We start from the raw sequence: 23,386 nt of genomic DNA, 5'->3' as shown, positions 1-23,386 counted from the left end.
TTTTCCTTTCCTGACACAAATGATATCATCTTTACACATTATTCTGTACCTTGCTTTTTTTCCCTTTACCAATGTGGTAGTTTCTAATTTCTTTAAAACAGCTACATAGTTTCTATTATATGGTTACACTGTGATTCGTTTAGTTAATCCCTGCTAGTAGACTTTAAAGTTGTTTCTGATATTGTTTTACAACTACTTACTTCATGAATAACCTTGTATATGTGTCATTTTGCATACATGCAAGTATATCCATAGACCAGAGTCACAGAAGTATAATTTCTGATCAAATGGTTTGTACATCTGTACTTTTGATAGATGTTTCCAAATTGCCTCCCATAGAGGTTGTGTACTAGTTTATATTTCCATTATTTGTATTTATCTTTGTGTTAGGAAAATTAGATTATCCACTTGGAAAAAAAATGTAAGGTCCTAACCTCAGAACATTAGCAAAAATGAATTCCAGATAAATAAAAATAAAGCACACAAGAAAATAAAAATAGGAAAAAATGTAGAATTTAAAAAATCTTAGTGTAAGAAAAACTGAAGAGCCATAAGGAAAAAGGGTGATTGATTCAATTACTTAGAAATTTTAAACTTTAAACTTTATTATAACCGCAAAAACAAAATACAAACAAACAAAAAAACTTGAACAAAATGAAAAGGCAAGGACTTGTAATTTCCAGTCTGGCATGTGAGGAGCTCAGAAGTTGCCACAAACAAGAATGAAACGTCAATCAAAAAAAAAAAAAGAAAATTACTCAAAATACAATATAGACCTAAATGTAAAACCTAAAACTATAAAACTTCTAGACAACAATGAAGAAAATCTTGAAACCTTGGATCAGGCAAAGATGTCTTAGATATTACACCAAAAGCATGATCCACAAAAGAAAAAATGGGTTAAATGGATATAACCAAAAGTAAAAATGCCTGCCCATTCAAAGACTATATGAAGAAATAGGTTATTATTCTTCCTTTAATTTGCATTGACTATTAATTACTTTATTTTGTTTTATTTTGTTTTATTTTATTTTATTTTACTGTAGTAAGAGCACTTAACATGAGATCTACCCTCTTCACAAAATTTTAAGTGTTCCATACAGTATTGTTAACTGTAGGCACAGTGCTGTACAGTAGGTCTCTAGAACTTATTCATCTTGCTTAACTGAAACTTTATGCCCATTGATTAGTAACTCCCCATTTCCCCCTCCCCTTAGCCCCTGGCAGCCACCATTCCTCTTTGAGTCTATGAATTTGACTATTTTAGATACCTAATATAGGTGGGATCATGTAGTATTTATCTTTCTGTGACTGGCTTATTTCACTTAGAAGAATGTCCTCAAGGTTCATCCAGGCCTTAGACTTTGTTCATTTGAGTATGAGTTGCTTCAAACTGGAGGAAATGATCTGGAAATGCATTAAAATTTAAAATATGCATACGTTTGAACTAGCAGTACCAGTTTTGGGACTTTGTCCTGTTGTAATCAAACACACATGTATCTAAGATAAATGTATGAAGGCGTTTATTGTGGCATTGTCATAGTAAAAACTAGAAAAAACCTGAATAATTAACCATAATCAATTATAATAAAATATTATTCAACAATAAAAAAGGGATATTAATCCCTCTGTATAATGATTTAAAGCTTTAGTATATTAAAAAAAGACTATATGAAGAGAATGAAAAGATAATTCATAGACTAAGAGAAAATATTTGCAAAGTATATATCTAATAAAGAAGTTGTATGGATTGACATAATATAGAAAGAACTCTCAAAATTTAAGAAAATAATCTAATAAACAAAAGATTTGAACAGATATTTCACCAAAGAAGATATACAAGTGACAAATAAGCACTTGAAAAATATGTTTAATGCCATTAGTCATTAGGGTATTGCAAATTAAAACAACAGTGATGTACTACCACACACCTATTAGAATGGCTAAAGTTTAACAGGCCAACCATATTGTTAATGTAAATTGACCAAATAAAATTATATCCTTCTTAGCAGGAGCTGATAAACTGACACTGGGCTTGGAAATGTAAAAAAAAATTTCTATAGACGGGCTGAACTGAAACCAGGGAAGAGTGAGTTCACTAGATGGGGGGAACATGGCTATTTGGAGTGAAAGGTCAGTCCACAGCATCGTAATGACACTAATGTGTATATTCACAACAAAGTAATGTCACTACATTTAACAGACAGCACCAAAAAGTAGACATAGTGGGGACAAAAGTTCCCTGATATAAATGGCTGCCTAGACTTATTGTCCTGGTGGATCCTTGGGAGGCATTCTTTGAGACCAAATTGAGACTGGTCCCTGGGCAGAACGTTGCTCTCTGCCTGTTGAACATTCATGCTGCAAGAAGAGGTAATGAGCCTTATTCTAAGTACAGATGTACCTTGTACTTGTGTAATGTCATAAAGGAGAATCATAGTTTACATGCAATCTTGCAATCTTCTGCTATGCAAAGTGTTTATTTTGCCTTTTTCAATATATTTGCTTGACTTAGGCACTTTGAACAAGGAAAAGAAAAATAAAACACCTCTGAACTCTGATCTTTCACTGCTTTTGTACATTCTGATTGTGAAGTTGAGGGTAAGGATGTTCAGACCCATGGGGAATTTATATGCCTTCAGAATATTGTGCATGTTCTAATATGACGAGCTTTTAAAACACTTCGTTAAAACATGAATCAATATGTGTAATTGTATAGCTACTCAGCTAATTTTGAATGCTGCTGATGGCATAACTATATATAAATATAAATTTTTATATCCAAAAATATATTCTTGTGTGCTGCTTTTCCTACCTGGTGATGTTATTTCATATAATGAAGATTGTTTTCTTTTTTACTAACTCATTTCAAAGAGAAAGAATTTTACTTATAAGCAAGCTGTTTTTCCCCCAAACATTCCAAAACAATTCTTTTTCTTCTTTGTTTTTTTCATCCAATAAATGATAACATTATGATCTTTAAAAAAGAAAATAGCAGAGCAGTTTTTCAGTTATCTGAAACGCTGTCTCCTGGGCTGCAGTCCTCATTTTGCCCCCAATAAAACTTAACTCCCAACTCTCAAAAAAAAAAGAAAATAGGAGTAGTTATATTAATTTCAGAAAGAGCTAACTTCAAAACAGGGAAAGTATGTGCCTGATAACAAAGCATCAAAATACTTGAGGCAAGAATGATAGAACTCCAAGTAGAAATAGAAATCCACTATTACAATTAGAGACCTTAACACCCTTCTATCAGGAATGGACAGATTCAGCAGGGAGAAGATCAATAAGGACATATTCTAATTCAAAAGCACCATCAATCAGCTGGCTATAATTGACATCTATAGTCTCCTTCATCCAACAACAGTAGAATACACATTCTTCTCAAGCTCACATGGAACATTCACCAAGACCATATTTTGTGTCATAAAACACACCTTAACAAATTTAAACAAATGGATATCATACAACGCCAGCTCTCAGACCACAATGCAATTAAACTAGAAATCAACAACAGAAAGCTAGAAAATTCCAAAATACTTGAAGATTAAACAACATGCTTCTTAATAACACAAAGAAGAAATCTAAAAAGAAAGAAAGGAAAAGATTTCAAACTAAATGAAAATTAAAATACAACATCAAAATTTGTGGGACGCAGCAAAAGCACTGCTTTGAGGGAAATTTGTAGCATTGAATGCAAATATTAGGGGGGCAGATGCATTTGAAGAGAGGCACATAGGAACTCCAAAAGAACAAGTCATTTCTGTTGCTTATGCTCACTGGTAGGTTCATAATTGTTCACTTTAGTATTATTCTTTAAACTCTGTGCATACATTATATACTCTTCTATATGCATGCTGCATTTTACACTAAAGAAAAAATTAATGTATAATGAGTATGAATAGACAATTCACAGAACTAGAAATACCATTTAATGTATAAAAAGGTAGTCTGCATCATTAATGGTACAAGTTCAAACTGAAATGCATTATCTTTTCTAAAACTTTAGATTGGCAAAGAGTTAAAAAAAAATCCATAAAGTCTAGTATTGTTAAGAATGGAAGAAATATGCACTCAAATACAACTATAGGTGTTAGAATAAGTTGTCATCATCGTGCAAGACAGTGCATCATGTTGCTCCATTCTAGGGTAATATTGCGCGAGAGGAACTGTGTTCTACCTTGCTTACGTTTTGTTTAAACACTATGAACATGTATTACATTTATAATAAAAAAAACTGATTAATGTATTTTTAAAAGACTTAAGGAAATTCAAATCTCTCTATATTTTATAAGAAATCAAGCTGTTGGATTAATGTTCATCATAAATGTTTAATTTCATAAATTTATTTTTATAATGATGTTATTTTTAATAAGTTAAAGGATATAATTTATGGGGTCTCAATATTTGGAAATGGAAATCTTTATCATTGAACAAATTGTCAGTCTTGCCATGAGTGAAACAACTTTATATTACAGCAGAGCCACCAAGGAAAATGAGGAGGATACATCAGATGATACCACTCAGGTAATCTACATAGAGTAATTTATCTTTTTAAAATGTTTTTCACTATCATCATCATTATGTGGAGTATAATAGGTCTGTTCTTCCCTTATACAGGTGGGTAGTTGGTAAATGCTTTACCACATATAAATGGGACCTCCTGTAGGCCAGGCACTGTTCAAGGAATTGGTGCTGTATCATCAAACTAATCCGATTCCCTCATTATCATGGAGCTTATATTCTTCTAAGTCACATTAACTTTTTTGGACTTTAAGAGCAAAGGAGAACTATGGAAAGGTCTTAAGCAGCAGAGATACATGGTCTGATTTCTGTTTCGGAAAGATTATTTTGGCTAAATTCTGGAGAATGGACATTCCAGAAATCGTCTCTTCGTCCAAAGCCCCACACATCTTTAAAGGAACCCTGACAGTAGCTATGGCCACGAAGAATGGTGAAAAATATTTCCAGTGCAATAAGACAAATGCTTCTCCCTCTTGAGAACTGGCCCATACTGATGAATATGAGAGAGAATAATTTTTCCATTTTCAAATAGGGAAGATAAAAACTAACACATTTGTGCCTTACACAGCTTTGTGACAATATGTTATATTAGCTTTTGGGAGACCTCTAATCAGATAGCTTAGATAGTGGTTTTGAGTCAAACACCCCTTTGCAGGACTCTGATGAAAGCTGTGAACCACCTCTGTAGAAAAAAATTTTTTTTCCTACTGTTTCAGGGAGTTCACAAACTTTAAAGCCTATCTAGACCTCAGGATAATAATCCCACATTAAGAATTCAGGTGTCAGGCTTCCCTGGTGGCGCAGTGGTTGAGAGTCCGCCTGCCGAGGCAGGGGACACGGGTTCGTGCCCCCCGGTCTGGGAAGATCCCACATGCTGCGGAGCGGCTGGGCCCGTGAGCCATGGCCGCTAAGCTTGCACGTCCGGAGTCTGTGCTCCGCAACAGGAGAGGCCACAACAGTGAGAGGCCCATGTGCCGCAAAAAAAAAAAAAAAAAAGAATTCAGGTGTCGTTTTAAAAAAAACAGACTCACTTTACAGAAGATTTAATTATGAAGAAACAGCCTAGAAATAGGGAAAGGGCTCACTTTATTATTATTTATTTATCTATCTATTTATTTATTTTGGCTGTGCTGGGTCTTAGTTGTGGCACTCAGGATCTTCGTTGCAGCATGCGGGATCTTTTAGTTGCAGCATGAGAGATCTTTTAGTTGTGGCATGCGGACTCTTAATTGTGGCATGCATGCGGGATCTAGTTCCCTGATGAGGGTTCGAACCCAGGCCCTCTGCATTGGGAGTGCGGAGTCTTACCCACTGGACCACCAGGGAAGTCCCTCACTTTTTAAAAAGAAATGTGCTTTTCACATACACACACAATTCTTTTAAAACTTTTTTCATTTTACCAGAGAAAAGGTGACTTTTGTAAAGCTTGAAAGTTCATGGCTCTAGGTCAAAAGATAGTGAACCTGAGCAGTGGCCATCCCAGTTGACTTCTCCATCCAGCACAAGAACACAGCCAGTAGTTTGGCTAATTGAAGCAGGGGGGAAGGTGCCCATCTCAGCCAAAATCTTTGCTTAGGGTCTCTCAGAAGAGACCCAAGTTATTTGATTCTAAATGTTTTGCCTTACATATGTAAAAGACTGCATTTTGCAAAGTGCTTTCACATCATTTTGGCTCTTTTAAAGATATTCACGTCAAACAGTGTGGCAGTTCCTAAACAATTAAACATAGAATTACAATATGAGGGGCTCACCTGGTGGTGCAGTGGTTAAGAATCCGCCTGCCAATGCAGGGGACATGGGTTCGAGCCCTGGTCCAGGAAGATCCCACATGCCCTGGAGCAACTAAGCCCGTGCGCCACAACTACTGAGCCTGCACTCTAGAGCTCGCGTGCCATGACTACTGAGCCCGCGAGCCACAACTACTGAGCTCGCCTGGTGCAACTGCTGAAGCCTGCGTGTGCCTAGAGCCCATGCTCCGCAACAAGAGAAGCCACTGCAATGAGAAGACCGTGCACCGCAACAAAGCGTAGCCCCTGCTTGCCACAAGCAGAGAAAACCCATGCCCAGCAACAAAGACCCAACGCAGCCAAAAATAAAAATAAATAAATAAATAATTAAAAATTAAAGAAAAAAAAGAATTACAATATGATCCAGTAATTCCATTTATGGATATATATCCAAAACTGAAAGTGAGACTCAAACCAATATTTGCAGCCTATGTTCATAGCAGAATGATATTCACAGTAGCCAAAAGGTAGAAGCAATCCGGTAATCCAAGAGTCATTGACAGATGAATGCACACACAAAATGGAGTATATACATGCAATGGAATATTATTCAGCCTTAAAAAGGAAGGAAATTCTGATACATGCTACAAAATGGATGAATCTTGAAGACATTATACTAAGTGAAGTAAGCCAGTCTCAAAAGGACAAATACTTTATGATTCTACTTAGATATCTAGAGTAGTCAAATTCATAAAGACAGGAAATAGAAAAGTAGTTGTCAAGAGCTGGGGGGAGGGGAGAATGGGGAATTATTGTTAAATGGGTGCAGAGGTTCAGTTTGGAAGCATGTAAAAATTCTGGAAATGGATGGTGATGATGGTTGTACAACATGTGAATGTACTTAATGCCACTTAAAAATGGTTAAAATGGTAAATTTTAAGTTACGTACATTTTACCACAATAAAAAATATATTCATGTCTGCTATAGATCATAAGGATGATTAATGGCGTTTATATAGAACATAGATCTAATTTGATTAATATACTGATATCACAAATTGGCCTTTTAAAAGATGAAATCACTTCCTCAGTCTAATATTTTAATCAAATAAATGTGCTATTGTGGTAACAACATTTGTTGCAATATATAACCTCAGTTTGCTCCCTTTTTTTGTGCCAACAGGAAAATCAAGAGGAACTGGGCCTGTGGGAGGAGAAATTCAGAAATTTTGTGGATGTCAAAGATAATGGTACAATTAAAACTGGTGTAGTGTTAAAACAGACCTTTCCAAAATGGCCAAAAGTCTCTATCTAAAAGTCCCTTGAGCTTTGGCACCTAAACACATGACTTCTGTAAGGTGAACAGAAATCTCATGTTTGGGTCCCCTATTCTTCAGTAATGCATTGCAATAGAGAAATAGTGAGTGTATGACTTGTGGGGAGCGTAGAAGTATAGGCCTTATGGAGTTTCTGGTCTCATGGAGGTCCGCATACTGCTTGCACTATGCAGTGAATCAGACAGCTGCAAATTCTACATTCTATTTTTATGAGAGTCAAGTGATGAGAAACCAAGTTCTAGAGCTCATTGCCTCCAACATTTCAATGCAGTGGTTCTCAGCCTTTTCCAGGCCTCCCCATCATTTATGTGAGCATCATGTGACATTTCTCACTAGGCTTAGTGATGGAGGGGGAGGGTGTAGGTGGCTGGGAAGGAATTTGTCCCTTTAGGAGACACGGTTCAAATACTTGGGGCTTATTTAGTTGGAAAAAATACTCACTTTTCTCCTTATTTCTCCCTACCCTGGGGAATAACAGACCTTCCCTAACTCCTTGAGAATCTCTGTTCTAGCATCTATTTCTATAGCCTCATATAATGATCAGGACTGACATGTGCCCAAAAATTATAAGTAGAGGGGCCCTAAAGCTTCCCTTTCTGTAACATTATAATCCTTTTTACCTTACCTAAAGCACCCCCTTTCCATAAACTCCTCCAAATAAGGACCATTTGATGGCAAATACTTTTACCTGAGAGGGAATTTAAGTCAATGTTATCTCTCCTAGTTACTTTCATTTTCCCCATATCTCTAAAATAATTGTTAGATAAAGGACTTGTCTTTGGCTAAAGGAAATTTATATATCTACAATCACAGGAAAGGGGGTATTTTGAGGAGCCAGGAAAGGTCCTCCTGGTGCCCTTGACCTTATAGTTTCTGTATGCAGTAAGAATGAACCGTCAGGCAGAAGACACCCAGCCTTTCATCTAGTAAGTATTAAAAGTGCTCGCTATCATCTGCTTCCTAAAGCAAACAAGTATGCAATACATTTCTGGAAAATTTAGATTAGGGAAAAAATCTAAAACTTTGTAATCCCATTTTACAGATAGAAAGGAGATTTACTATAAATGAGGACACAGAGAACTTTAGCACACAGCTAAGGAAACATAACTAATAAGTGCCCAGAACTTTGCCATGTGCATTTTTGTATCCCCACAACACCTAAATATGACCGTACAGAGAGTCAGCATACATGATTTACTGATTGATCAGGGCAAGCTCAGGTCTCTTGATCCCTAGTCTAGTCATCTTGCTGCTCTTATAGTTGCTGAATCTCCTTAATCGAATGTCCCACTGAGAAGCAAAACTCAGTCACTATCCTGGTCCCTGCAGGTCCTGCCTCCATTGGTTTGGATTTCTCCTTGCATGGGTTTGAGCATGTCTATGGGATCCCGCAACATGCAGAATCACACCAACTTAAAAATACCAGGTAAAGTGAAAACAAGAATTCTTACAGGAGGCTCTGGTTTCTGGACTGGAAAAGTTTGAAAGGAAAATATGTGAGATGTCTGAGCCAGTGCTAATATGTATCTGGCCTTTCCCCTCTTGATATTGCTTGTAGATCTTTAAGAATTTCCCTTTAATGATCGCCCAGAGCAGTGGTTTTCAATTTTTATATTTTGGCAAAAAGAAGACAATTATAAAAACTGTATTGCTGAACCTAAAAATATAGAGGAAGTAAAAATATGGAGCTGCTGTGGTTGAAGTAGCGGGGAGAGCTTCATAATATCACCTCCCCGGGTTTTGCTTTCACCTCCCAAGGCCTTTCTGTGGAACCTTGGGAAATACACTGTGAAGATCACTGACCTAGAAAAAGGCTTTTACCAAAAAAGGACAGTGAGCCAGAGGATGGAAGAGTGTGGCATCTCATATCACCTTTGATTCCCTCGGGGAGATTATTTCAAACTAACACTATTGACAAACAAATGCCAGGGGTATCACTCTAAGAGGAAGCGGAACCAAAGAGAAACAGAGTCTGGTCAAAGTTGCCAGGTTCAGATGCTGTTTAGATAATAGGGAGACATAGTGACAAGTGAATCAGAAACTGTGTTGCTCTCACACCAACCTGAGCTCCGTGTTCCCCACCTCAATTCAGTTCCTAATCTTTCCCTACTCAGCACTGTGGAAACATTTTAGGATACTATCATTTTGCTTTCACGACAGAGAAATACAAAATTTGTCAATTTATTGTGTGCTTGCTATTATGCAGGATTCACAGGAAATGGTCCTCACCTCACAAGAGATTTAGAAAAGCTATCTAAGATATGAGATCATACACGCCAATAGTAGCCTGAGGGGATGCCAAAGGAATCAAAGGAGGAGGATCATATTCACCCACATTGGGTCAGGAAACCTTTAGGGAAGTGTTAGGAGTTGAGCTTTGAAAGATGTATTGTACCCAAGGGGAGAATGCAGGGGAGAATGGAGCTATAATATTCATTAAGAATATATATGCAGTGGTAATTGGTAATCCTTCCTTGTGTGTTTCAGTGATGGAGATGCTTACCGTCTTTATAACCTAGATGTCTATGGATATAAAATACATGACAAAATGGGCATTTATGGTTCAGTGCCTTATCTCCTGGCCCACAAACTGGGCAGGACTCTAGGCATTTTTTGGCTAAATGCCTCAGAAACACTAGTGGAGATCAACACTAGTGGAGATACAGAGCCTGCTGTAAAGGTGAGCAATGGATCATGGCTGCATGTCATACTCACAGAAGAAACAAAACCACTGAAGTGTAATTGTAGCTCTGGGCTTTTAATGGCAGTCCTCTGCCTCCAGAGTCCTCGCAGTATAATCAGTGAAGGTTATTGGTATGTACTAAAGGATCAGACTATTACACACATATGGATGGGTGTTGTGGGTTAGAGGGAAATTTTTCAGACCTTCATTCCATTCCTTTTCCAGGATGCATTGACCCAGACGGGCCCAGTTGCTGTTAAACAAAAGGTCAGATCTCAAACTGATGTGCACTGGATGTCAGAGAGTGGAATCATTGATGTTTTTTTGCTGACAGGACCTACACCTTCTGACGTCTTCAAGCAGTACTCATACCTTACAGGTACTTGCATGTGGAAGTGCCAGTTTCTTGTTCCATTATATTTCCTCTATCCCATGTAGAATCACTGTAAATTAATATTTGTTGTACACCATATAGTATTTATAAACAACTTACCCAAGCTTTTAAAGAAGCAAGCATTTCTCCTCCCACTCTCATCCCATTCAGCTTGGTTAAACATTCCACTAGGGCTGGAACTCTCCATTCTCTAATCCCTAATACTCACCATCTGCCTTCCTTAGAGCCTTTTAACCCCTGGGCTTTCTCTTCCTTTATCTCAGATGACCAGTATCCCAACCTGAACTTTTCTATGTTCTCTTCTTCATTAAAATATAGTGGCTTTAGCACTATAAAAGCATTTTATCTTTAAAAGATATGAGATTGGGGCTTCCCTGGTGGCGCGGTGGTTGAGAATCTGCCTGCCAATGCAGGGGACACGGGTTCGTGTCCCGGTCCGGGAAGATCCCACATGCCGCCAGGAGAGGCCACAACAGTGAGAGGCCCGCGTACCACAAAAAAAATAAATAAAATAAGAGATATGAGATCATCTCAATTGATTGCAGAAAAAGCATTTGACAAAATCCAACACTATTTCATGATAAAAACATTCAGAAGACTAGGAATGAAAGGAAACTTCATCCACATGATAAAAGGCATTTATGAAAAATTCACAGCTAACATCATACTCAATGGTGAAAGACTGCAAGGTTTTCCCTAAGATCAGAAACAAGATGAGGCTTCCCTCTTTCACCACTGCTATTGAACATTGTAGTTAAAGGTCCAGCCAGAGAAATTAGTCAAGAAAAAGAAATAAAAGGCATCCAAATTGGAAAGGGAGATGTAAAATTATCTCTATTCATAGATGATGTGATACTATATGATAGAAAATCCCAAAGAATACACACACACACACACACACACACACACAATTAACCAAAGTTGCAGGGTACATGGTCAACACACAAAATGAGCTGTGTTTCTATACACCAGCAATGAACAATCTAAAAAAGAAATTGAGAAAACAACTCCACTTACAATAACATCCAAAAGAATAAAATACCCAGGAATAAATTTAACCAAGGATGTGAAAGACTCGTATGCTGAAAACTACAAAAAATTCCTGAATTAAAGAAGGCCTAGATAAACGGGAAGAAATCCCATGTTTGTGTATTGAAAGATTTAGTATCGTTAAGCAAGCAATACTATTGGACGCAATCTACAGATTTACTACAATCCCTGCCAAAATTCCAATGGGCTTTTTTTAAGAAATGGAAGAGCTGATCTTTAAAATCATACTGAATTTCAAAGGGCCCTGAATGGCCCAAAAGTCCTGAAAAAAAAATGTTGGAGGACTCATACTTCCCGATTTCAAAACTTACTACAAAGTTAAAGTAATCCAAACAGTGTGGTACTGGCATAAGGATAGACATATAAGCCAATGGAATAGAATTGAGAGTCTAGAAATAAACCCATACATCTCTGGCCAATTGATTTTCAATAAATGTTCAAGACCATTCAATGGAGAAAGAATTGTCTCTTAACCACATGGCACTGGGACAACTGGATATCCACATGCAAAAGAACGAAGTTGGACCCCTATCTCACACCATATACAAAAAATTAAATCAAAATTGATCAATGACATATATATAAGAGCTAAAGTCATAAAACTCTTAGAAGAAAACAGGGATAAATCTTCATGACCTTGGATTGGCAACAGATTCTTAGCTATGACACCAAAATCATGAGCAACAGAAAAAAAAATTAGACAAGTTGGACTTATTTAAAACTAAAAACTGGGCTTCCCTGGTGGCGCAGTGGTTGAGAGTCCGCCTGCCGATGCAGGGGATGCGGGTTTGTGCCCCGGTCCGGGAAGATCCCACAAGCCGCGGAGCGGCTGGGCCCGTGAGCCATGGCCGCTGAGCCTGCGCATCCGGAGCCTGTGCTCCGCAACGGGAGAGGCCACAACAGTGAGAGGCCTGCGTACCGCCAAAAAAAAAAAAAAAAAAACCTAAAAACTTTTGTGCATCAAAGGACATTATCACAAAAGTGAAAAGGCAACCTATAGAATGGGAGAAAGTATTTGCAAGTCATACATAAGATAAGGGTCTAGTATCCAGAATACATAAAGAACTCTTATAACTCGACAATAAAAAGGAACAATCTAACTCTAAGATGAGAAAAGGGCTTAAATAGACATTTCTCCAAAGATGTACAAATGGATTAACAAGAACGTGAAAAGATGCTCAACAGCACTAGGTATTAGGAAAATGTAAATTAAAACCACAATGAGATACTGCTTCCTACCCACTAGGATGACTAAATCAAAAAAAGAGGGGAAATAATAAGTGTTGGTGAGGATGTAGAGAAGTTGGAAACTCATACATTACTGGTGGGAACGTGAAATGGTTCAGCTGGTGTGGAAACAGTTTGGCAGTTCCTCAAAACGCTAAACATAGAACTACCATATGACCCAGCATGATGATTGATTTTGTGTCAACTTGCCTAAGTCATGGTGCCCAGATATTTGGTTAAACATTAGTCTAGATACCACTGTGAAGTTATTTTTTAGATGAGATTAACAGTTAAATCAGTAGACTATGAGTAAAGCAGGTTAGTCTCCGTAACATGAGTGGGCTTCATACAATCAGCTGAAAACCTTAGAGAAAAGGACTGAGGTATGCTCTAAAGAAACAGGAATCTGTCTCCAGACTATCTTCATACTCAAGCTACAACTTCAACTCTTCCCTGGGTCTCCAGGCCTGCCTGCAGAATTCAGAGTTGCCAGTCCCCACAATCACATGAACCAGTTCCTTAAAATCAATCAATCATTTTCTTTCTCTGTATATGTACAAATACATACACACATATACACACATCCTATTGATTCTGTTTCTCTGCAGAACCCTAACTAATATACCCAACAATTCCACTCCCAGATACATACTCAAAGGAACTTAACAAGGACTTGAACAGATATTTGTATGCCAATGATCGCTACAGCATTATTCACCATAGCTGAAAGGTAGAAACAAGCCAAGTGCTCATCAAAAATGAATGGATAGGGCTTCCCTGGTGGCACAGTGGTTGGGGGTCTGCCTGCTGAGGCAGGGAACGCGGGTTCGTGCCCCGGTCCAGGAGGATCCCACATGCCGCAGAGCGGCTGGGCCCGTGAGCCATGGCCACTGGGCCTGCGCGTCCAGAGCCTGTGCTCCGCAGCGGGAGAGGCCACAACAGTGAGAGGCCCACGTACCGCAAAAAAAAAAAAAAAAGAAAAAGAGAAACAGAATGTGGTATATACAGAAAATGGAATACTATTCAGCCATAACAAAGAATGAAGTTCTGATACATGCTACAACATGGATGAACCTTGAAAGCATTATGCAAAATGAAATAAGCTAGACACAAAAGAACAAATATAACATGATTCCACTTGTATGAAGTACCTATAGTAGGTAAATTCATGGAGACAAAAAGTTAAGATTAGAAGTTAGTAGGGGCTGAAGGTTGGGATGAGTAACAGAAAGTTATTGCTTTGTGGTTATAGAATTCCTGTTTGGAGTGATATAAAAATTTTGTAAACAGCTAGTGGTGATGCCGGTACTACACTGTGAATGTAACTAATGCCACTGAATTTACACTTAAAAATGGTTAAAATGGCAAATTTTATGTTACATATATTTTACCACAATTTTTTTAAATTGGTCATGTAATATGCTCCACTCCCCACAAAAAACCCACATTGAATTGTATGCCTTACATGGGTAAATTGTATGATATATGAGTTACATATCAATAAAACTGTTAAAAATCAAAGTAATGTAGCATCATTTCTGCTGCATTCCATTGTTAAAATTTCCTGAGTCTAGCCCATTTGCAAGGGAAGAATTTGATTCCAATTTTGACGAGAGGAACAACAGAGAATTTGTGGATATGGGAAGACACCCATATAGGAATAAGTACCATCAAAGCCCCCCTACAGCCCCTTTCAACATTGTTATTAGAGAGAATAGTCTGGTTTACAGGAAAGTGCTTCAAAAACAGTGGATCTGCCACCATGGTCAAAGAAATCTGATTTATAAATTTATAGATTATCTGTTAACTCCTAATGAGGATTTAGTTCAATAATATCCTCTTACCTCTTCCTCCCAACATTGTTATATCATAATTTTTGGTTAATCAACATTCAGTGTTTACATTTTTCCAATGCTCAGGGGTGTCAGATGCTTTATCCATTCCACTTTTTCCCCTGGAGACTTACCCCCAGATCTCTATCTGGACTGTTTTTCTCTAGGCTCCCCGCACAGCTGTCACCCTAGGACTTACTGTTTTCTGTTTTCTGGTGGTAGATCTCTCCCTTCTTGGGGCCCATGTTTTTCTTTTTCGTGGTTTATTAACTTGGTGTTTTTGTTTGTTTGTTTGTTTTTGCGGTACGTGGGCCTCTCACTGCTGTGGCCTCTCCCATTGCAGAGCACAGGCTCTGGACGCGCAGGCCCAGAGGCCATGGCTCACGGGCCCAGCCGCTCCGCGGCATTTGGGATCCTCCTGGACCGAGGCACGAACCCGTGTCCCCTGCATCGGCAGGCGGACTCTCAACCACTGCACCACCAGGGAAGCCCTTAACCTGGTTTTTATTCATTGTTCGAAGCATCTTCTGGTAGTTTCCTACGAAAGTGCATTAGAGGTCTACTTTTTGCATCTTTGCAGATATGAAAACATCTTCTTTTCCTACCTTCACCCTTGTTTGATAATTTGGTAACTGGACTGAAAATTATTTATCTCAGAATTTGAAGGCATTTCTCTATAATCTATCTTCTTGTTCCAAAATCACTCTGAACTCTGTTCCTTTGTATATGATCTATCTTTTCTCTCTGACATATCTTCTCTTTATCTCTGATAGTCTGAAATTTCTAATATTCTGAAACTCTGAAATTTTACAACCAAATGTCTTGATATAGACCTTTTAAAATAATTGCATATTAGATGTAGACTCTTTCATTCTTGAGAATTGTATCCTTCAGTTCTGGAAAAGTTATTATTCCTTTGAAAATATCTTCACCTCCTTTTTCTCTTTCTACTCTACAGATTTTATAATCTTCTCTTTTTTGTCCAATCCTGAGCAATTTTCTCAATTTTATCTTCCAGGCCTTTCCATTTATGCTCATATTTCTAATTTCTGCAGACTCTTTCTTATCCTCTGATTGTTCCTTGTTTCTAATATCTTATACTTGTTTTATGCTACCCTAGTCTTATTTTATGGGTGCAACTTTTTTTCATCTCCCAGAGGTACTAATGATAACATTTTGATATTTACTTTGATTCCTTGTATTGCCCCTATTTTCTCAGAGATCCTTTTACTCTATTTCTTTATGTGAGTCCCTCTGTCTAATTTTGGAGGCTTTACTCAAATGTTGGATGATCCTTGGCTATCCATGCATACTTAAGAATAAGGTTCTGCCTGGAAGCTCTGTGTACCTGGATGAGTTTTACACTCTCGTGTTGAGGTGGAGGGGGGAATTCTCCTGTCCGCTAGTGTTCTGGGAGCAGGGATGAACCCTTCTCGTCGTCATCCCCCTCATAAGCACCCTGGTGAAAGCTTACTTGGTTTTGCTCAATAGTTACCACACCACCCCTGCCTGCAGCCTTCCAAATTTTGTTGAAATTACTCCTCTCCCATTCTCTTTGTTCTTGTGGTTTTATTCTTTTCTTTCTTTCTTTCTTTCTTTCTTTTCTTTATTCTGATTTTAGTGGGACTTTAAGAGGGGAAGGAGATAAATGCAAGTGGTTGACCAGATGTCCTCCATGTTATCAGTAAATGTTTTGATGATAATTTCCTGACAGTTCTTCCTGCCTTCAGTTTCTTTGCCTTCAAGTCTGCTCCCAACTAATTTTTCTAAAACATAGTCTGCTGAGGTTACATCTTGCCAAACTTTTGATGACTTCCTATACAAGAAAATTTAGAGTCCTTAGCCTGAACTACAGGGTCCTTTACAAACTGACCCTCTCCAGTGTCATCTTCTGCTGGCCTCCTTCACAGTGTAACCACCCTGGAATATTTATTTTTCCCTAAGCTTATCATGTCCTTCTCTGTCTCCGTATCTTTTCTATTTCCTGTGCCTCAATGATCTATTCATTCTCCCTGCCTGAGAATACTCTTACTTATTCTTCAACGTTCTAACCAAGTGTTACCACCTCTGTGAAGCCTTTCAAGACTCCATACTTCACTGCAGCCAAAATTTATCAGCCCCTCTGCCGTCCCACAGCACTTGAGGGTAGGGACTCTGCTTTCTTCTTGATATTCTAAGTACCAGGCTCAGTGCTTAGACCTTGTAGACATTCAGGAAACATTTATCAACTGTATAATTATCATTGTGGTGGTAATTGGCTCAGTTGTCATCTCCCCCTTTTAGGCACACAAGCCATGCCCCCTCTCTTCTCCTTGGGGTACCATCAGTGCCGCTGGAACTACGAAGATGAGCATGATGTAAAGGCAGTGGATGCAGGATTTGATGAACATGACATTCCTTACGATGTCATATGGCTGGACATAGAGCACACTGAAGGCAAGAGGTACTTCACCTGGGACAAGAAAAGGTTCCCAAACCCCAAAAGGATGCAAGAGCTGCTCAGGAGCAAAAAACGTAAGGTAAAATAAGCCAGCACTCTGAACCTTTTCATTACAAAGCATTTTTAAATTTTTTAAAGTTGCCTTGATACAATAGTGGAAGAGAACCATCTGGTAAAAAATGGCCAGGAAAATAGTACCTTCAATTGTAACTGTAACTGTGATAACAGAAAAGCAATGGTGAGAAGGTGGCCATCCCTGCCATCCATCCCTGCCTTAGTGGTCTAGGTCCCCGTAAGGATGAAGGGGCCTAGCATTCAGTCCCATTCGTTGTGGCCACCCTGTAGTGCTGTGATGGATGCACCCCATGATGCAAAATTTGATTTTGATGTCAAGATTGAGTATGTCACACTGGCACCAAGAGGGTATGAAAAGGCTAATTAGTCCCATAGTGAGGTGTTCTTGGGGGAGCAGACTAGCTCCCAAGCTCCTTTGAAATTGGCCTGAGAGAGCTGGGAAAGGAGACAGGATCAGGTTTTAAGGTTTTAAGGTGGTTAGGGGGTTGAACTGGAGTGAGGATTCCTGTGCATGCACCGGGGCTTGTGTGGTTTGAACTTCCTATTGGCATCAAAGAAGGGAGCATCAGGGCTTTCTCTGTCAGTACACACGGATGTGGGTGGAAGGCTAAGGGGGAGTGATGGGGCTTGAAACTCTTAACAGTCACTCAGAAATGGAGTCAGTTTCTTTATTACACCATTTTTCCTGCATGCTTCCCTGATGGACTCCATCTGTCCATATGGCCAAGGAAAGAACTAAAATAGAAAATGAGGACAGGGAGAAGACACTGGAAAGTGTGTAATGCGGGGCGGGGGGGGAGTGATAGCAATAATGAAAAGGGTGAAGGAGAAAAAAACAAGAGAGGAAAAGGGAGGAACCCCATATGTATCACATAAATGGATCCGAGATTAAAGTTGCCTTTTCAACCCATTGCATTGAGCCCCAGGCCTTTCACAGGAGGTCAGAGCCAATGCTGTTTTCTTAATCTCCCAGTTAATAAACACCTACCATTTATCAGGCATTTATTATGGAAGCAGCCCAAGAGCCCATCGACAGATGAACGGATAAAGGAAACATGGTATACATATACAATGCAAAATTATACAGCCTTTAAAAGGAAGGACTTTCTGATACATGCTGCAACATGGATGAACCTTAAGGGCATTATGCTAAGTGAAATAATCCAGTCACAAAAAGACAAATACTGGGCTTCCATGGTGGCGCAGTGGTTGAGAGTCTGCCTGCCGATGCAGGGGACACGGGTTTGTGCCCTGGTCCGGGAAGGTCCCACATGCCGCGGAGCGGCTGGGCCCGTGAGCCATGGGCGCTGAGCCTGCGCTTCCAGAGCCTGTGCTCTGCAACGGGAGAGGCCACAACAGAGGCCTGCGTACCGCAAAAAAAAAAAAAAAAAAGACAAGTACTATATGATTTCACTAATCTGTAATACTTAGAGTAGTCAAAATCATAGAGGCAGAAAGAAGAATGGTGGTAGCCAAAGGCTGGTGGGGAGGAGGGAGTGGGAAGTTGTTTTTCTGTTTTTTGGGGGGGGTTTTTGAGTATTATTTTTTAATATTTATTTATTCAGTTGGCTGCACCAGGTTTTAGTTGCTGCACGTGGGATCTTTTAGTTGCAGCATGCGGGATCTTTAGTCGTGGCATGCGAACTCTTAGTTGTGGTATGTGGGATCTAGTTCCCTGACCGGGGATTGAACCCGGGCCCCCTGTACTGGGAGCACGGAGTCTCAGCCACTGGACCACCAGGGAAGTCCCGGGAAGTTGTTTTTAATAGGTATAGAGTTTCAGTTTTACAAGATGAAAAGAGTTCTAGACATTGTACAACACAATGTGAATCTTTTTGACACTGTTGAACTGTATGCTTAAAATTGGTTAAGATGGTGAATTTTATGTTATGCATATTTTACCACAATTAAAAAATTTTGTAAGTTTTTGAGCAATGGAGAATTAAACTTTAGTATGTAGAATAGATTTGGATAGATATGAGGAAGGATTAGTAGAAGGTTATTCTAGCCAAATAAAGCGGTTTTGAGGCCCCCGAGTAGGTGGAAGTGATGGTATTAGAAGGGCAGGGAGAGATACTGGAGAATAGTGCTGTGATCACAGCTCTTCTCAAGCCTCCTTCCTAAATATGGCTGTACCATATTTAGGTTTGGGGATTATTTTTTGTTTTTAATATGCTAGTTTCTTTTCTTTAATGTTTTCTTTTGTGTTATCTTAGCCTCTGGCTTTCTAGGGAGCAGGGACCTTGCCTGCTTAATCCTTTATGTAAAGCACCCAGCACCACAGAGAGATAGAAGCCTAATAAATGTGATCTTAAGAACATGTATTGGTGGGGCAGCAATAATTGTGAAAAAGGACGGGCCTGGTTCTGATATCAATTTATATTCCCATAAGCCCATGAAAGTTTATAGGATTTTACTGGTGTCTGAAATATTTCAGTAATAGTAGTTGTTTTGAGTAAAATTTGAATGCCAAAACTATGATGAAAACAAGTAAATGAACATATGGCTCATATAAAACTGATGAAATCTTTAAACCTTTATGTCCTAACAGCTTGTGGTCATTAGTGACCCCCACATCAAGATTGATCCCGACTACTTAGTGTATGCTAAGGCCAAAGAACAGGGCTTCTTTGTGAGGAATCATGAAGGGGGAGACTTTGAAGGTGTATGCTGGCCTGGTAAGATGTCATTTGATACACCTGTTATCCACTGTTTAGTCCCAACTAATGAAGGTTGCATGGCCATCTTTCTAATTTCTTGTAGTTGTCACATGCTACATTTATGTGCCTTTCCTTAAAGATGATAGTATTATCTCCTTTTATATCTTTCATTTAACATCTGGTACAGTGTTCTTTGTATACATTTATAAGTCAATGAATGAAGGAAAAATTAACAAGCAAACCCCAGTGACTTGCTATTTCCCTAAGCAAATAAAAATTAAAAGCCAGGGAATGAGAAAATGAGAGGAGGAGAAAGAGGAAGAAAGAAGAAGAATCCTGCAATCTCTCTCCCTGTGATTCTTCTTTGCCCTGTTAGCCCATAGTTTTGACTTCCCAGCCTTTCATGAGTGACCTCAGCTGCCCCTGACAACTCTGAAGTCTTCATTTCAGAAATTATTAGTTTAAAGCCTTGGTAAAAACTCCTCAAGGACAAAAGGGAATCACCACTCTGTCGTATGATAGCACTCTATCACAAGTCCATGCACTGTAGAGAAACCACACGCATTCCTCTTCTCCCTATACCACTTATAAACATGTCTCTCCTCTCTTTAAGAACAGAGAGGTCACTCCAGGCTATCTGCCATCCTTACTGGGCCTGTCTGAGGCCATCAGTGAGGGACAGGCTCCATCTTGATGCTTGTTCATTGGCATTCCCCTGGCCGCTGAGCTTCAGAGAGCTAGTGATTGTCACTGGAGTCCAGCATTGCCTTCTTCATTCGTTTCTCACCAGACCGTGCCTCTGTATCAGCTATCTTTCACATTTGATGTGAGGTGCCCATTCATTACCCAGCTTTCACATCTGATATTCTTCTTTACAAATATATTACCATGAGGAGCACCATTCCTAACAGGCTGTCTACTCCTCTGCCTCTGCAGGTCTCTCCTCTTACCTGGATTTTACCAGTCCCAAAGTCAGAGAGTGGTATTCCAGTCTTTTTGCTTTCCCTGTTTATCAGGTTTGTTTTTATTCTTTTGCTCTTTCCTAGTTACTTGGAAGGATAAAGTAAGGAAAAAAAGTGATTAAATAGAGCTACTCTGCTTCACTGAGTAGCTCTTGATAAACAATACTTGTATGAAAAGACAGAGATGCCAGGGACTTCCCTGGTGGTCCAGTGGTAAAGAATCCGCCTTACAGTGCAGGGGACGTGGGTTCAATCCCTGGTCAGGGAACTAAGATCCCATATGCCATGGGGCAACTAAGCCCGCACGCCACAATTACTGAGCTTGGGCGCCTCAACAAGAGAGCCTGTGTGCCGCAAACTACAGAGGCCACGTCCCCTGGAGCCTGCGCGCCACAACTAGAGAGAGAAAACCCACACGCCACAACTAGAGAGAAGCCAGTGCCATCAACGCGCCTCAACAAAAGATCCCGCATGCCTCAACAAAGTTTCCATGTGCCGCAACTAAGACCTGACGCAGCCAAAAGGAAATAAAATAAATAAATAAGTAATAAAATAAATCTTAAAAAAAAGACGGGGATGCCAACCACATTACAGACCTTGGTGGTACCATATGAATTACCAAGTGCACAAAAGCTGTGATTTTGACTTCTATTATGATAGACTCTATGATATATCAAAGTACTTAATAATAGAGACTTATTATATTTTCGAACTGTATAAATTTTTACATAAAATAGTATTGTATAATATTATTAAAGATGATGATAATGATATATGAGAAAGTATCTTGCAAAGTATAACGTGATATTAAAAGTAAGGTACAATAATAATTCTTAAAACCTTATAAGAATCACAGAGAGAACTGGAGAGGCCACATCTAGAGAAGCGTTTTCAATCAGCAGTGGTGATGAGAATAATGATGTCTGATATAGACTGAGTATGTGCTGTGTGCCAAGCACTATGCTACTCACTTTGTGTGCATTATACCATTTCATCTTCATAATAACTCTTTGAAGTTGGAATTGTAATTATTAATCCCACAGGTGAGGAAATCAAGGCATGGACAAGTGTAAAAACCTGCTAAGTTCACCCATCTAGTAAGTGGTGGACCTAAGATTTGAACTCAGGTCTGTCTCCCAAGCCCAGCTCTTAACCACTAAACTCTAGTTTCTGAGCATCCTGTATTAGGATATAGAAAATAACTTAGAGCAGGGGTAAAGAACACGTGGGCCAATCTGGCCTTGCTCATTTGTTTCCCTATTGTCTAGGCTGCTTGCACATAACTATAGCTGGGTTGGGTTATTGAAAAAGAGGCCTTATGGCCTGAAAAGTTGAAAATATTTACTGTCTGGTCCTTCCAGGAAAAGTTGGCCAACCCCTGCCTTAGAGGGTGCTAAAAAGAACAGTCAAAGTGGTTAAATATTTGGAACCCATATAGCCGTGTTCATAGAAGTATACATGATTAGAAATAATTCAAAGTAAAGAGTCAAAAGAAAACATATAAGCCTCCTCCAGTCATTTGAAAGGCTACCATGTCGGGGAGGCAGCAGATGTATTCTGTGGTATCCCAGAAGGCAAGCTAGGCCCTGTGAGAGGATGTTACAAGGAGCAAGACTTTCAGAAGATAATGGAATGAGCTGCCTGAGGGACTCCCGGTCATTGTAGCTATTGAGTCAAATGCTGAGAGACCAGGGATTCTATAAAGGGATTGCAGCACCATGTTAACTACATGACTCAACAGCCCCTTCCCACTCTAAAGCTAACAATTCTATTTAGAACACACACTATAGATCCTGCTAACAAACGGGTATCCTAGCTGTCAAACCTTTCATAGTGTTCGAGGGAAGGGGGAATCTTTTCATGGACAGCTATAATTGCCCATAGTTAAGAGTTGTAGCAGATGATGGATGATGTAGAGCCTAATTGTGAACATTCACAACCTTTCCTGTAGTGGTTCTCCAGGGGGTCTCAGAGCAGACCTGTGGGCCACATGGGAGTACAGCACAGCACTCTTTCATTCATAAGTACTCAACAAGTACTTATTGAGAACCCTCTGCCATTTAGGTTGTTCTAGGTGTTTGGGATTTATCAATGAACAAAACAGACAAAATTCCCTGCCCTGTGGAACTTTTAACCTAGCAGGGGACAGAGCATAGATAATAAACATAACAAATAATAAATTAAATGGAGTAAGAAAGAGGAATAGGGACGGCTATCATATTAACCTTGTCACTGTAGGAGTTTTATCATGACCAAGATTGACTTCCTAGGGATCTACTGACATTCTCCACATATGGAACGACATGAATGAGCCCTCTGTCTTTAGAGGGCCAGAACTAACCATGCAGAAGAATGCCATTCATCATGGCAACTGGGAGCACCGAGAACTTCACAACATCTATGGCTTTTATCAGGTAAAACATCTAAAAAGCAGCCACCTGGATCCATGTGCCCTGACTTTTGGGCTGAAGGTCA

The 23,386-nt window shown here is 39.2% G+C and overlaps 1 protein-coding gene across 4 annotated transcripts in view; it reads left to right on the top strand.

The window, feature by feature from the left end:
• Positions 1 to 23,386, top strand: part of GANC (glucosidase alpha, neutral C) — a 77,099-nt gene that overhangs the window by 24,033 nt on the left and 29,680 nt on the right. For 3 of the 4 annotated variants that reach the window (XR_009563014.1, XM_060294429.1, XM_060294426.1), the window contains 9 exons: positions 4,479 to 4,527; positions 7,435 to 7,501; positions 8,918 to 9,014; positions 10,076 to 10,268; positions 10,497 to 10,650; positions 17,058 to 17,293; positions 19,841 to 19,967; positions 20,886 to 20,965; positions 23,182 to 23,325. Coding sequence is in view for 3 of the 4 variants with exons in the window: in XM_060294429.1 (XP_060150412.1) it covers positions 4,479 to 4,527; positions 7,435 to 7,501; positions 8,918 to 9,014; positions 10,076 to 10,268; positions 10,497 to 10,650; positions 17,058 to 17,293; positions 19,841 to 19,967; positions 20,886 to 20,965; positions 23,182 to 23,325 (1,147 nt within the window). In the remaining variant the exon portion in view is untranslated. The remainder of the gene's footprint in view (positions 1 to 4,478; positions 4,528 to 7,434; positions 7,502 to 8,917; positions 9,015 to 10,075; positions 10,269 to 10,496; positions 10,651 to 17,057; positions 17,294 to 19,840; positions 19,968 to 20,885; positions 20,966 to 23,181; positions 23,326 to 23,386) is intronic. The other variant, XM_060294428.1, reaches the window with a different exon arrangement.

This window comes from Globicephala melas, chromosome 2 (assembly GCF_963455315.2).
Source record: "Globicephala melas chromosome 2, mGloMel1.2, whole genome shotgun sequence".
NCBI classification, from domain to species: domain Eukaryota; kingdom Metazoa; phylum Chordata; class Mammalia; order Artiodactyla; family Delphinidae; genus Globicephala; species Globicephala melas.
The sequence above is the reverse complement of the archived record's forward strand: the minus strand, read 5'-3'. Positions and strand labels throughout refer to the sequence as shown.